Here is a 14,334-nt window from a genome sequence, read left to right as displayed (position 1 = left end):
GCTTAGGAAGCAGGGAAGCTTGAAGTGGCCCCTGCTGCCTTCTTCTCTGAAGGCACAATGGCTGATCGTTGTAGGAACTCCCACTCTCAGGGGTGTGGTGCTCACCACTGTTCCCCAGCCTGCCAGATAAAAATAAACTGTCCACTCCAGGAGGGGAGAGGCACAAGCAGCTCTGATAGAAACTGTTCCTGAGCATTATCTTGACTGTTTGCAGAGGAGACATGTGTTCCCAGCCAGCACGGAGCTGCAGGATTGCCTTTTGCGATTTGTGAGAATTATGTCATAGTGAAATATAGTTGAGAATGGTGGGCAGTACCAGCTACTTGGTGTCCCTCTAGTGATCCTCAGGGCTCAAAGTCCTTTATACAATCAAACTTGAAGGTTTTATGTTCCAAGAGTGCAATTTCTCTGGTTTCTGCCCTTCTGTGTATCATAATGGTGAGATGGTCTTAGATGATGACTGAGACAACTGTGCTAAAATCATTCACAAGCAGTTACAGAAACACACAAGGCTTGCCTGGAGATGATCAACATAACCCTCATTGGCTTCACTATTCCACACAGACCTGAGAGGGAAAAAATCATGGCTTCTCATCATGGGTTATGTGCTACTGGCAGTTTCCTGAATGAGCTAGATCAGGCTCTGGAAAGCAACTGCTGTCAGGTAGACTGTGACTATACCTTCTCCACCTTTCTTTTCTTCTCTTGGGGTGGAGCAGCACTTCTGACTGTCCCTGCTGACTGAGCTTTTAAAACTTCTGTAGATTCCTGAAAAATAAAATACAAAAGATTAGATTTACAGATGAGGAAAGTTTAACTGTAATAGCCTGAACTAAAAAGTTATTCTTTTAAAGTTCAAAATAGTTCCTAACAAGTTTCCCTTAACAACACTAAAAACAATACCTCTTTTTCAGTTTTCTTTCCAGCAGCTGTAGGCGACCCACAGGTGAAGTCAGATGACAAGGCGTCTATAGCATCATCTGGCCCCATGGGTTTCTAAAGAAACAGGCACAGTGATGGGTAACTTACGGGAACCACTCAAGTGGAAGAATGGATCATAAACCTAGCAAATGAAGAATGCACTTTTCCAATTCCCTTGCTACCAAATGAGATGTGTTAATGAAACAACTTAGATCAAAGTGTATGTTTTGAAGAGAGTGGCTACTCATTGAGTATTATTTTCCACTTCTCCCTTTCAAAAGGAGTTACATTCTCATTCTATTATTATGAACATGCATAATATTCTATCCTAATACTTTCTCGCCTTCTTTCTCCTTTCCCTCAAAAAACCTACTTATGAGACTCAGGAGCACTGAGACAACCCTCCCACCAACCCCTTTCTCTGAACACACAGAAACTCCATTTGATTTGGAGATGAGTTAAGTCATAATCCTCAAATATAGAATTGATAGCCCTGTTCCCCCAACCAAAAATATAAAACTATTAATTTAGATCAGAAGACATGTATGTAAACTCACCGAAGAGTCTGGAGGAGGTCCTGTGATCCCTTCCTTTTTCTGAAACAAATATTAATTTGATGATGTTGAGAAGGTAGAATTAATCCTTAAGATCGGCAAAATGTATTGCCCGTTGTGGGTTGAATTGTGCCTCCCACCCCAGATCTATATGTTCAAGTCTTAACCCCAGTACCTCAAAACGAGACCGGATTTTGAGATAGGTTCCTTATAGAATCAAGTAAAGGTGAGGTCATTAGGGTGGGCCCTACTCCAATATGATGTGTGTCCTTATAAAAAGGGGAAATTTGGACCCAGAGATATGCATAGAAGCACAGAAGGAAGACGGTGTGTAGAGACACGGGAAGAAGACGGCCATCTATAAGCCAAGAATAGGCCTCAAAGATACCTTTCCCTCACAGCCCTCAGAAGGAACCAGCACTGCTGACACCTTGATTCTAGACTTCCAGCCTCCAGAACTGTGAGACAATCAATCTCTTGTTTATGCCCCTGATCTGTGGTACTTTCTTAACAGCAGCCCCAGCCAACCAATGCAGCGAGCTTCACAGTAATGACAATTTCACATGCACCATTATATTTTCTAACTTCTAAACACTGTAAAAATATTGACATGAAATTATTTTCTAAAGAGGAAACAGTGAAATAAAAGTAAATGATTATTTAACTTACAGCTAATAGTTCCCTATATTTTGGAGGAATTGTGACTTCTCTTTCACCCAATTCCTCTTTGTAGGTGGAACTCATTGGATCCTGGAACAAAATCACACACATAGGGATATTATATAATTAATTACCTGACAATGCTATATGCATATTCTGAAACTAAAGCACTATTCCATTATTAATTTATGGAAGTATTGAGATGAACGATAAAGCATTAAGAAGCCAACACTTTATACAACTACATTTCTAAGTTTACACAAATACCCATATTTAATTGGCTTAACTCATATGTAATGCTAGAAAATATTCAAAATACTAAAGTTGACTTCTAAATACATTTTGTTTTCAAATGTTTTCATTATCTAAGGTTTCTAACCAATACAAAAGAGCAGTTAATAAGATAATGAGTTTCTGTATAACCCAATACCCAACTCTATCAGCTTTGTCATTTCTAAGAAAACAAAATCATAGAGTGGATGTCTCCTGTTTAGCATTCTCAAACCTAATTCCCTTTCCCTGTTAATCAGAAATAGCCACCATTCTGAACTTTAGCATATCAATTTAAAGTTATTTTAGAACATTTTTTACATATGTAGGTAACCATAAACAATGTCCAGCATTACTTTGCATATTTTCCAATGTTATATAAATGGTATCATATTCTACATATCATTCTGCATTTTTTATTCAAAATTATGTTTTTGTAATGTATCCATGTTGATACATGAATAATCCATTTTAACCATTATAAAGCACTGAATTTTATTATCCTGTCCTCTATTGAACAAAATTGTTTCCAAACATTTCACCAGTTCTTATAACTCCTTGCACACACGGGCAAGGCTCCCTCCTGGGAATCTCTCTACAGGTGGACTTCCTGGTTGAAGGGAATGTTCATCATGAACACCCACCAGCTGTAGGAAAACTATAGGAATTGTCAGACTTCCACGCTTTTGCTAATCTGATAAATGCAAAGCAGTGTTTCTTCTGTGTTTTAGTATCATTATCCTAATTACTAAGGAGAGTTTCATTTTACTTGCTTATTGGTCAGTCAAGTTTTCTCTCGATTTTCTATTGGGTTGTCTTTTTCTGTTTTTTATTCTTTATAAATTCTAGAAACAAACCCTTTGTTATGTCTGTTGCAAATATTTTTGTCTAGTCTATGGCGTGTCTTTTTTTTTTTTTTTTTGAGATGGAGTCTCATCCATGTTGCCCAGGCTGGAGTGCAATGGCATGATCCCAGCTAACTGCAACCACTGCCTCCCAGGTTCAAGCAGTTCTCCTGCCTCAGCCTCCTGAGTAGCTGGGATTACAGCCATGCGCCAACACTCCTAATTTTTTTGTATTTTTAGTAGAGACAGGGTTTCACCTTGTTGGCCAGGCTGGTCTCGAACTCCTGACCTCAGGTGATCCGCCTGCCTCAGTCTCCCAAAGTGCTGGGATTACAGGTGTGAGCCACCATGCCTGGCCGGCATGTCTTTTTTTTAATACCAAGGAAAATATAATTTTAGGAATTAGGAATAGGGATAAACTGAGGGTGGTAAATATCGAGAAATCAAAACAAGTTCTAGTCCATTATACTTAAATCTTGAGGATGGAAAATAAGTGTGTGACCCAGTGGACTGTGTCCCAGTGTCAATCTTAGCACAACAACAAATGTTTGCTAACTCAATGTTATAATGCAGCTGCCAAAAGACAATTTCCATCCCCGATACTAATTTTTAGTTGCTGTGTTGATGTTGATACTGACATCATCCTGTTTCTATGCAAATGACAGAACACTAGATACTCTTTTTTTTGAGATGGAGTCTCGCTCTGTCGCCCAAACTGGAGTGCAGTGGTGCGATCTCAGCTCGCTGCAACCTCTGCCTCCTGGGTTCAAGTGATTCTCCTGCCTCAGCTTCCCAAGTAGCTGGGATTACAGGTGTGTACCACCATGCCCAGCTAATTTTTGTATTTTTAGTAAAGACAGGGTTTCACCATGTTGGCCAGGCTGGTCTTGAATGCCTGACTTCAAGAAATCTGCCTGCCTCGGGCTCCCAAAGTGCTGGGATTACAGATGTGAGCCATCGTGCCTGGCCTCACTAGGTATTCTTTTGTACTTCATGACCATGGCCTTATTTGCTCGCCTACCCACTGAGTATGAATTTTTACAGATATCGTGATCACATACTGAAACTTCTGGTCCAGTATACGTTGTATTTTCTTCTTCAGTTTCTTCAGGTCCTCCTAAAGTATCTATTAAGTCATCCAAAGCAGCATCCATGCCTGACTGGAAAAGAAAGAACAGATATTTAAATATTATTTGTTATACATATTTCACTTTTAGTTTAACTACAAAAAAAGCCATTCTGTGTAGAAAAACCACCAAACACCAAAAGTTCTTCAAATAGTTCCCCAAAATAGCTAAAATCTGGTCTCTAATAGACTTTACTATTTAAGTCTCAAAGTACAAATTCTAGGTTGGAAAGATGAAAAGCCACATTCAGGCAAGAAGCACAGTTTCAACAAGTCTACAGGCATTACATACATGAACAAATGTACAAGTTCATTAAAGCTGCCAGTCCAATGCACTGACAGTTAAAAAAGGAAAAACAAAACAAAACAAAACAAAATACAGGGAATTATAACCATGTTGCTCTAAGCGATAAGGGAAATGCTTGGTATTTATTGCTTATCAATACTTTTCCAGAGTTTTAAACAAAGAACCCCTAAAAATCTCTATATGGTACCTATTCCAAATAGAATCTATTTCATGAGGGAAATCACTGTATTATTTCATTCATGTTTTTTGTTGTTGTTGTTCACTTGCTTGCCTGAAGAGGTTTACAAAACAGAAATTACCTGAGACATTAAACTTACAAGAACTCACAAGTTTACTCTGCCAATATGGGCTTAAATCAGTATAACTGATATGGTTTGGCTCATGTCTCCACCCGAGTCTCAACTCGAATTGTAATCCCCATGTGTCAAGGGAGGGACCTATAATCCCCACGTGTCCAGGAAGGGAGGTGACTGGATCATTGGGGCGATTTTCATGCTGTTCTCATGATAGTGAGTGAGTTCTCATGAGATTGGATGGTTTTATAAGTGTTTGACTGTTCCTCCTTCACATGCTCTCTCTCCTGCTGCCTTGTGAAGAAAGTGTCTGCTTCCCTTTCCAGCATGATTGTAAGTTTCCTGAGGCCTCCCCAGCCACACAGAACTATGAGTCAATTAAACCTCTTTTCTTTATAAATTACCCAGTCTCAGGGAAGTTCTTTATAACAGTGTAAACATGGACTAATATAATAATAAATAAGAGTGCTTCTATCTATTTTTTATGTTAAGGATGACTCGTTATGAACAATAACCTGCACTGAAAGGAGAAAACAACAATCTAGGAAAGGACCTTGTATTATTTGATTTAGATGAAAAATAATTATTTAAATTGTCTTTTTTTTTGCAACTACCATATTCCCATGACAATTTTAGGACTCTCCTGATCATGGATATGTGAAATACAATCTGAAGGCTGTTAGGCTTACACTGATTCTTTTAGGAATTTCAGAAAAAAAGAAGTACCTGACTTCTTTAGTAATACCTCTGGTTAAATAAAGTGTATTTGCAGGAGAGAAACTGGAATGTAAACTCCATGGGATGAAACTGGAGTTTTTTTTTTTTTTTTTAAAAAGGGGTTATAATAACAAGTGTTACAAACATGAGTGTGAAAACCATACTTCCAACCCACACTTTTAGCTTGAAACAATAACTCATTAAAATGTTCCTTTAAATTACCCCTCTCATATTATTTGCCCACAAGAAATCAGATTATGATAAATACAGAGCATATGAGTAACTGTCTCATGTAGAAGGACACTGTTGTCTTCATACCTTTCCCGATGGTTTATCCGGTTTAGATTCAACTGGCACAGCTGGGGTAAATGATTTCTTTTCTTTTTTCTGGTGAGAATTGAGAAATTAACAACTCCTTCTCACATACCTTAATAAAACTCAATACTATTACAAATTTTAAAATAAATTCATTATATTAACAAGCATTGATCATACACTGAACATCCGCTCTACAGCAGAAACTGTGCTGTGTGTTTTATATCCTTTTTCAGAAGGGCTTTAATTATATTAGTCTCATTTAGTGATGGGCAAAGCAGGCTCAGATTAGGCCACTTTCCTCAGGTTACACAGTAAGGGACAGAATGAAGATTTGAATCCAAGACTGTTTCTTTCCTCGCTGTTCTTCTCCAGGGCCCACAGCCAGTTTTTGCAACATCCATGAATTCTTTCTATAGGCTGCCACTTCTGGCTTTGCTCTCTGGGTCTTTGCCCCCACACATCAAGACTTCCATATCCCTCACTTCGGCATCTCATCACCTCCTCTTTCCTTAAAATGAGTTGATCGCTCATCATTGCTTCCATTGCTCTATCAAAGACTGCAAACAACTTTTCAATCTGCAGTTTCCATGCTTTTATCCAGATATAATCTCTGAAATTTGACCCTTGGAGCATCTCTCCCTCCCAGTTGCCACCTTTCGGCACCATTCTGATCCTATTGTGGCATCTATGCCCTTTGTTCTCCATTACCTCTGGCATCTCTTTTACTTTGGTCCCCACTGTATACACTCTGCACATTTCTGCCCTGTGCTGGTGGTCTTATCCAAAATCATTCTCTATGGTCAGAGGCAAATGCTTTCAGAGACTGGCAGAAACTAAATGGGTGAAGTTGTTGGGTTTAAGATAAAAGGGGACCATTTCCCATTTGAAGGTATCCAAACTCAGGCAACAAAGCACAGGAAGAGCGCAGGCTCTGACTGCCAAGGTTTGCATAACAGTTGAGACACGCATGGCTGCTTGAGGCTTTAACAAGTCACTTCTCCTTGGAGATATTAGATAAGTGAATCTATATGAAGTATGAAAACCATTGTTTGGCACATGCTCAGCACTATGTAAGTACTTGCTATGTAATTGTAAGTGCTAAATAAGTGACTGTTACAATTGCAATGCTAGAAACACTGTGGGGGCCACTAGGGTGTGAGCCTGAGTCTGGATAATTGAAACCACTTCCATGATTCAGCCACTACCTCATGCAGATATTCACTCATGTTCTCTCCCCCACCTTCCTCTTCCTTCTCAATGTCTCTCTTCCCCTCCCTCTCTCCCCACTATCTTTCTATTCCATCCACTCTTTCTCTTCCTCTCCCTTTCCTCCTACTTCATTCTTTTCTATTAGAAAACAGTATTTTAATTGTCTTGCTACACATATTTCTTTGGACACTTCAAACACTTAAATTCAGCTTGTCCAAAATTAGAGACACCTCTTTCCTCCTCAGTTCCTCTGACATCTATCTGTACTCCTGCCAAATGGTACCCAGGGAACTTAGGGACTGGACTGCAAGGTGCCCAGCTCACAATTTAAAAAGGCACTCATTCTCAGGTGCCAACTCTGCACTTGCACAAACCTGACAATGAGCACCTTAGGGGCCTCCTTTCCCTTATCGTGTGGCTACCAACCTCCTGCAATCAGACTCAGAAGCACCAGGTTATCTTAGATTTTACGTTGTCTTTGCCCACTTCAGTCAATCATTTCCTAAAACCTGAAGATTTTTGCTCTGCAATTCGTCTTGGATAACTCCCCACTTTCTTATTCTATCACAGCTCTAATTTAGGCTAAAATATGACTCATCAGGACTACTGAAACAGTCCCTGACCAACCTTCCACCTTCCTATCTCTATCCCATCCACCTAACTGCAGTCCCTTAATCCTTCTGCAGCTCGGATTCAATTGCATCACCCCATCTGTTCTCTCAGGTTCTCAAAGGCTACCCGCTGTCAGCTGAATCACCACATGTACAAATTCACCTTAGGGTTCTCCACAGCAGTGCTCAACCTGTCTTTCTGGTCTTACAGCCCCACAATTCACTTCCTCTGTGCTTCACCCACATTGGAATGTACTTTGTGCCCAGAACACATCTTACACTTTTCAACACCTGCAATCCCAGCTATCCTTCCATGCCTAACTGAACTTGGATCTACTCTTTCAAAGCTCTTGTGGATTCCCTGAATTAGATAGAATCCCTTCATTCCTCACCAAATAACACCCTGTGGGGGCCTTTCTTCATCTGATTGAAATACAGCCCCAGGTATATTGTCTTTTCCCCACCCCCTAGACAGGCCAGCCTATAGCTAGTGCATCCTGCAGAACCAACCATGGTACCTTATTTAGTTTTTTATTTTATTTTTTTGAGACAGTGTTTCACTCTTGTTGCCCAGGCTGGAGTGCAACGGTGAGATCTTGGCTCACTGCAACCTCTGCCTCCCGGGTTCAAGCAATTCTCCTGCCTCAGCCTCTTGAGTAGCTGGGATTACAGGACTGTGCCACCATGCCCAGCTAATTTTGTATTTTTAGTAGAGACGGGGTTTCTCCATGTTGGTCAGGCTGGTCTCGAGCTCCTGACCTCAGGTGATCTGCCTGCCTTATGGTACTTTAAACATGCTATGTACTAAAATAAGAAGGCAAGTCATTAAATCCTATTTAATGGGAGAAGAATCAGAGGGAACGTAAAGTAAAATGACTTGCTGCAAGTTCCAGCACAAGTCAATGCACAGCAGAATTCCACATAAGCCTCTCCTAATTTTATTGTTTAGTTTTCACTTATAACACTGGTTAATTTACATCTAGCTCCAAACTGAAAATTTTGATTACATTTAAAAATCTATTTTAGCGGGCCTAATCCTCTGCCTTAAATCTATCCATTTCCAAACTGAAAACATTGATTACATTTAAAAATCTATTTTAACGTATCTAATCTTCTGCCTTAAATGTATCCATTTTCAAACCATTTCATGTAAGCATTCCTCGTTGGTGCAAGAGAGTGCTGTGTCTTCCTGGAGTGAAGTTATGAGTCTCAAGGTAGTATACAAGTGATCTATTGCAAGAAAAAACAATTTTAAGTTTGATATTTTCATTTAAAAGTTTTTGTAAATGTTGCCTTTGCTCCATAGGAGACCTGTATTAATTTGGATAAAATAATGTGCCTTTTCTCCCAAAATCCCAGAGGGAAAAAAATGATGTTTCAGGGAGATGTGCCATACTTTTACCCTAAAAATCATTTACCCTATGACCTTCTTTACCATTTAGCTGTAGCAGGATATCTGTCCCATTTACAGAAGCAAAAGTATAGATATATCTATATTACTTTTACATTTTTCATTCCCATCTTCTCATTGTTCCTTCACTTGCTTACTTGTGGCTTCAAATTCATTACATGCTCTCCAAACTGATTACTAATTCTATATTGCTTTTAGGTCTAATGTTTAAGTCTTTAATCCATCTTGAATTGATTTTTGTATAAGGTGTAAGGAAGGGATCTAGTTTCAGCTTTCTACATATGGCTAGCCAGTTTTCCCAGCACCATTTATTAAATAGGGAATCCTTTCCCCATTGCTTGTTTTACTCAGGTTTGTCAAAGATCAGACGTTAGACCTAAAACCATAAAAACCCTAGAAGAAAACCTAGGCATTACCATTCAGGACACAGGCATTGGCAAGGACTTCATGTTCAAAACACCAAAAGCAATGGCAACAAAAGACAAAATTGACAAATGGGATCTAATGAAACTCAAGAGCTTCTGCACAGCAAAAGAAACTACCATCAGAGTGAACAGGCAACCTACAAAATGGGAGAAAATTTTCGCAACCTACTCATCTGACAAAGGGCTAATATCCAGAATCTACAATGAACTCAAACAAATTTACAAGAAAAAAACAAACAACCCCATCAAAAAGTGGGTGAAGGACATGAACAGACACTTCTCAAAAGAAGACATTTATGCAGCCAAAAAACACATGAAAAAATGCTCATCATCACTGGCCATCAGAGAAATGCAAATCAAAACCACAATGAGATACCATCTCACACCAGTTAGAATGGCAATCATTCAAAAGTCAGGAAACAACAGGTGCTGGAGAGGATGTGGAGAAATAGGAACACTTTTACACTGTTGGTGGGACTGTAAACTAGTTCAACCCTTGTGGAAGTCAGTGTGGCAATTCCTCAGGGATCTAGAACTAGAAATACCATTTGACCCAGCCATCCCATTACTGGGTATATACCAAAAGGACTATAAATCATGCTGCTATAAAGACACATGCACACGTATGTTTATTGCGGCATTATTCACAATAGCAAAGACTTGGAACCAACCCAAATGTCCAACAATGATAGACTGGATTAAGAAAATGTGGCACATATACACCATGGAATACTATGCAGCCATAAAAAATGATGAGTTCATGTCCTTTGTAGGGACATGGATGAAATTGGAAATCATCATTCTCAGTAAACTACCGCAAGAACAAAAAACCAAACACCGCATATTCTCACTCATAGGTGGGAATTGAACAATGAGATCACATGGACACAGGAAGGGGAATATCACACTCGGGAGACTGTGGTGGGGTTGGGGGAGGTGGGAGGGATAGCATTGGGAGATATACCTAACGCTAGATGACGAGTTAGTGGGTGCAGCGCACCAGCATGGCACATGTATACATATGTAACTAACCTGCACAATGTGCACATGTACCCTAAAACTTAAAGTATAATAAAAATAATAATAATAATAAAAAATAAATAAATGCAAAAAAAAACCTTAAAGGATAAGGTAAAAAAAAAATTCTATATTGCTATGGGTAGAAAAGGTAGATAACTTCTCATCTTATATTCCTGGGCAAGTATTGGAAGCAGCTCTTCAAAAAATCTAAGGAAGTTATGCCCACAATCACCAGCTCAACACATCTACTTCATCCTGAGAGGACTTGAAATATTTCCTTTGAAAACTTCTCATATCCATTCATGTTGATGTCATGGTTGTGATACACTAGTATCAAGACAGCCGGCATCAGCATTGAAAGCTGAAAAAGCCGATTCAAATGCTCCTGGAAATTGTATTTGCTTTATTTCATATCTATACATTTGGAAGGGAGAGTCTGAGTCAACTCACATTTTAATGTCCTTGGTATTGATATCAGTACCTTATATATGGCATGTACTCAGTAAGCAGTTATTGAATATATAAATTTACAAATTATTTTTGGTATCTTGTTCACTCTCTCTCCCTTAAATGCATGCTCTTCACAAAATTTTACATATAAGCAGTGTTCAGTTTTGCCAGATGATAGGTTATTTGAGCATACGTTTCTCATAAAAGAAACTTGAGAAGCACAGAGGCCCACGTTTCCGTCTGCTTGTGTGTGCTCACCTTGTCACCCGGCTTGCCAGATATTGCAGTGACACCAGCAACACTCTCTCCACCAGCAGAAATCGTGTCTTGTGGTTTAGTCTAAGACAGTGAGGATAAAAGGTTGACAGAGCTAAGTATCTCTGCATGGCTATTATCAAGATCATGAGTTTCAAATGTCACTAACGTCTGCCAGTTCACCCTCACGGACGCCATAAGGGAATGTTTGCTCACTTCTATTGTACACGGTGCAGTGCTAAGCACCACATAAAGCTGGACTCAAGAGCCTAAAACCTTCATGCAGGTAACATGCGTAGGTCAATCAGGCTAGGTAAGGATTGTGGTAAACTGGAGCACACATACCAGGTGTAATGGCTCTAGTCAATTGTTGCCACGTGAGCTCACTCTTACTAGATAGTCTGATTTTTCAAGAGAAGTTACAATTTGGGATGTTATGTGAAATGCCCTGACTTTGATTGCTGGCAATTAATTAAAAATAATTTTTTAACAACATTGTAAGCCAAACAAAATATACATGTGGCATTTAAGTGGTAGATCACAAATCTGTGATCTCTGATATAAAATATACTGTGAAGCAGGCCTCGTTATTATCTTCCAAGTGCTCTCAATGAAAAAGTATTTCTTGTAGATGTTAATTCTTCTAAAAGGTGGCTGCTATTAACTACAGAAGTATGGAAGCAATTTCTAATTTTTGGCTCTGTAAGTTCAGCTCTTCTACAACACGACCCTAAAAATGCTTTAGGATTTCCATTTAAAGAACCAGATAATTCAGGGCACATATGTTCCCCAGCCCAGGTGTGGGGGGTCCAGGAGGCAGCCTCAATCCAAAGCTGCCTGTCTGGGAGACAGCAGAGCCTGCTGCCCTGCAGTCACAGCTGGTTATTGCTGGGCAGTAGAAGAAGGATGGACAGCGCATCCCCTAGACCAATCTGATGCCCTTCTCAAGCCATCCATGCATCCAAGTTCCTACAAGTCTATTTGAAAAACCAACAAAATAATAATACCAAATCACTACAATACAAAATATATTCAGCACAGCCCCATAGATTGAACTACACACCTCAGTGTGAACAGGGGAACCGTATCTTATTACCCAGTCGATGTTAAGGTTTTCCTATCAATCTGCTTCATTTACCTTTGGTTCTGTTGATTTCTCTGATGGCTGCTGTTCAGCTGATCTGGAAACTGCTTTTTTATTGTGAGCATCCTTACTTCCTGTATCTGATGCCTGCTTGGGTAGGCTTTTTGGCTGAAAGTACACACACAGGTGCCCACACACATATAAAGACATCGTTAACAAGATGGTAGTCTTAAACATAATACTGATACTTTTCTCTATAGAATAAAAATTGTTCATAACAGTGTGCTGTCTGTGGTTCTAAATTATGTCAATTTCAATTAGTGTGATGTACATGTGACAATTTCACTTTAGGTACAAAATTTGAAATAGTGCAAATCCTTCCCCCAAAATTCAGCAAGAATCACATAAATTGTAAACACTGCTATTGCCACAGGATGGCACCATTTTAGCTGAAAAACTAATATCCAACTATCCATTGTAGGGATTAGTTTTGAATTGATGTAAGATTTTAATTACATCCCACCAAAAGAGGTTGCCTTATAATTAAGCCTGGATGATAATCATTTACCTCTGTGTGTTCTTTTGGCTTTCCTTCTTGGGATTTTTTCTCATGAACCACAGACAGCTGTCAATTTCAAAAGATTAAACTTGATTACACTGGAATCCAACTTGTAATACTTTCAAACAAGAAATAGAACAAAATTCCAACTAAAACATTCTGCCTTTTTCAGGAAAAGCCCACTTAGGCCCACTCAGGCCCACTCTTTAGGATCACAGAAGTAGACATGTGGTATCAGGTCAATAGTAACCCTGTCAGCAGTCTCTGAGAATGGTGATTATCAGAATAATGAAAAATTCAGTATTTCATCTGAATAATATTTTCAAATACACGTATGTCTCTAAATTACTGGTTGTTTTTCACAAATGTACACAGATAACACATGAGCCATGTGACTACTGAGTTTGTTGACAGCTAATCCCACTCTAGAAAATATATTTTAGGCCAGGCGCGGTGGCTCACGCCTGTAATCCCAGCACTTTGGGAGGCCGAGGCGGGCGTATCACAAGGTCAGGAGATCAAGACCATCCTGGCTAACACAGTGAAACCCCGTCTCTACTAAAAATACAAAAAAATGAGCCGGGCTTGGTGGCGGGTGCCTGTAATCCCAGCTACTCGGGAGGCTGAGGAAGGAGAATGGCATGAACCCGGGAGGTGGAGCTTGCAGTGAGCCGAGATGGCGCCCCTGCACTCCAGCCTGGGCGACAGAGCGAGACTCCGTCTCAAAAGAAAAAAAAAAAAACTCCTTTCATAGGATTTACAGAGTTTTGTTTCTTTGTTAGTAGAGAAGATCTTATCACCAGAAACCCAATTTTCTTGAGATTCAGTAGATAAAAGTATTTAAAGTGGAATAGAAGACAACTTCCACTTAGCTGCTGAATTCTTCACTCGGAGTACCCTATGTTCTACCATCCCCAGGGGCCACCAGGAGGCCTTCCACAAATTCAGACAAGCCTCACCTTTCACCCTCACCTGTGCCTGAAGTACCTGGGCTCAAATATCTGTGCTTTTCCACAGGAAACCTTGTGGTCTTGTCTTAGTACTTGCTTTAAGTGCTTGACAAAATAAAATGCAGCACCTTATTGAAGAGAAACATTTGTGCTGCCGTACACACCCTGGGGTTCACCTCCATGAAGAGGCAGAATGGCATTCATTCTGGACAGTCATGGGTCAGGAAAGTAACAGAAGCTAGCCTCCTGTGTAACTGTTAACTAGCTCCACCAACTGAGGTAAGACTGTCACGATAAACCCAGCCAGCCTCTTAGGAAAGATTCTCATCCCTAAGCCATCTAGGTGCTG

At 39.7% G+C, this 14,334-nt stretch overlaps 1 protein-coding gene across 33 annotated transcripts in view; it reads right to left on the bottom strand.

Moving 5' to 3' along the window:
• The window catches only part of CAST (calpastatin), a 112,763-nt gene that overhangs the window by 32,713 nt on the left and 65,716 nt on the right, over positions 1-14,334 (bottom strand). For 14 of the 33 annotated variants that reach the window (XM_055387188.2, XM_019027443.4, XM_019027435.4 and 11 more), the window contains 9 exons: positions 13,045-13,101; positions 12,531-12,644; positions 11,396-11,476; positions 6,012-6,080; positions 4,312-4,410; positions 2,145-2,225; positions 1,479-1,517; positions 904-996; positions 682-768 (listed from right to left, as the gene is read on the bottom strand). In XM_055387188.2, the coding sequence (XP_055243163.1) occupies positions 682-768; positions 904-996; positions 1,479-1,517; positions 2,145-2,225; positions 4,312-4,410; positions 6,012-6,080; positions 11,396-11,476; positions 12,531-12,644; positions 13,045-13,101 (720 nt within the window). The remainder of the gene's footprint in view (positions 1-681; positions 769-903; positions 997-1,478; positions 1,518-2,144; positions 2,226-4,311; positions 4,411-6,011; positions 6,081-11,395; positions 11,477-12,530; positions 12,645-13,044; positions 13,102-14,334) is intronic. The other 19 variants (XM_019027439.4, XM_063705886.1, XM_019027448.4 and 16 more) reach the window with 3 other exon arrangements.

The sequence above is a fragment of the Gorilla gorilla genome, chromosome 4 (genome assembly GCF_029281585.2).
Source record: "Gorilla gorilla gorilla isolate KB3781 chromosome 4, NHGRI_mGorGor1-v2.1_pri, whole genome shotgun sequence".
Taxonomy (NCBI): domain Eukaryota; kingdom Metazoa; phylum Chordata; class Mammalia; order Primates; family Hominidae; genus Gorilla; species Gorilla gorilla.
The sequence above is the reverse complement of the archived record's forward strand: the minus strand, read 5'-3'. Positions and strand labels throughout refer to the sequence as shown.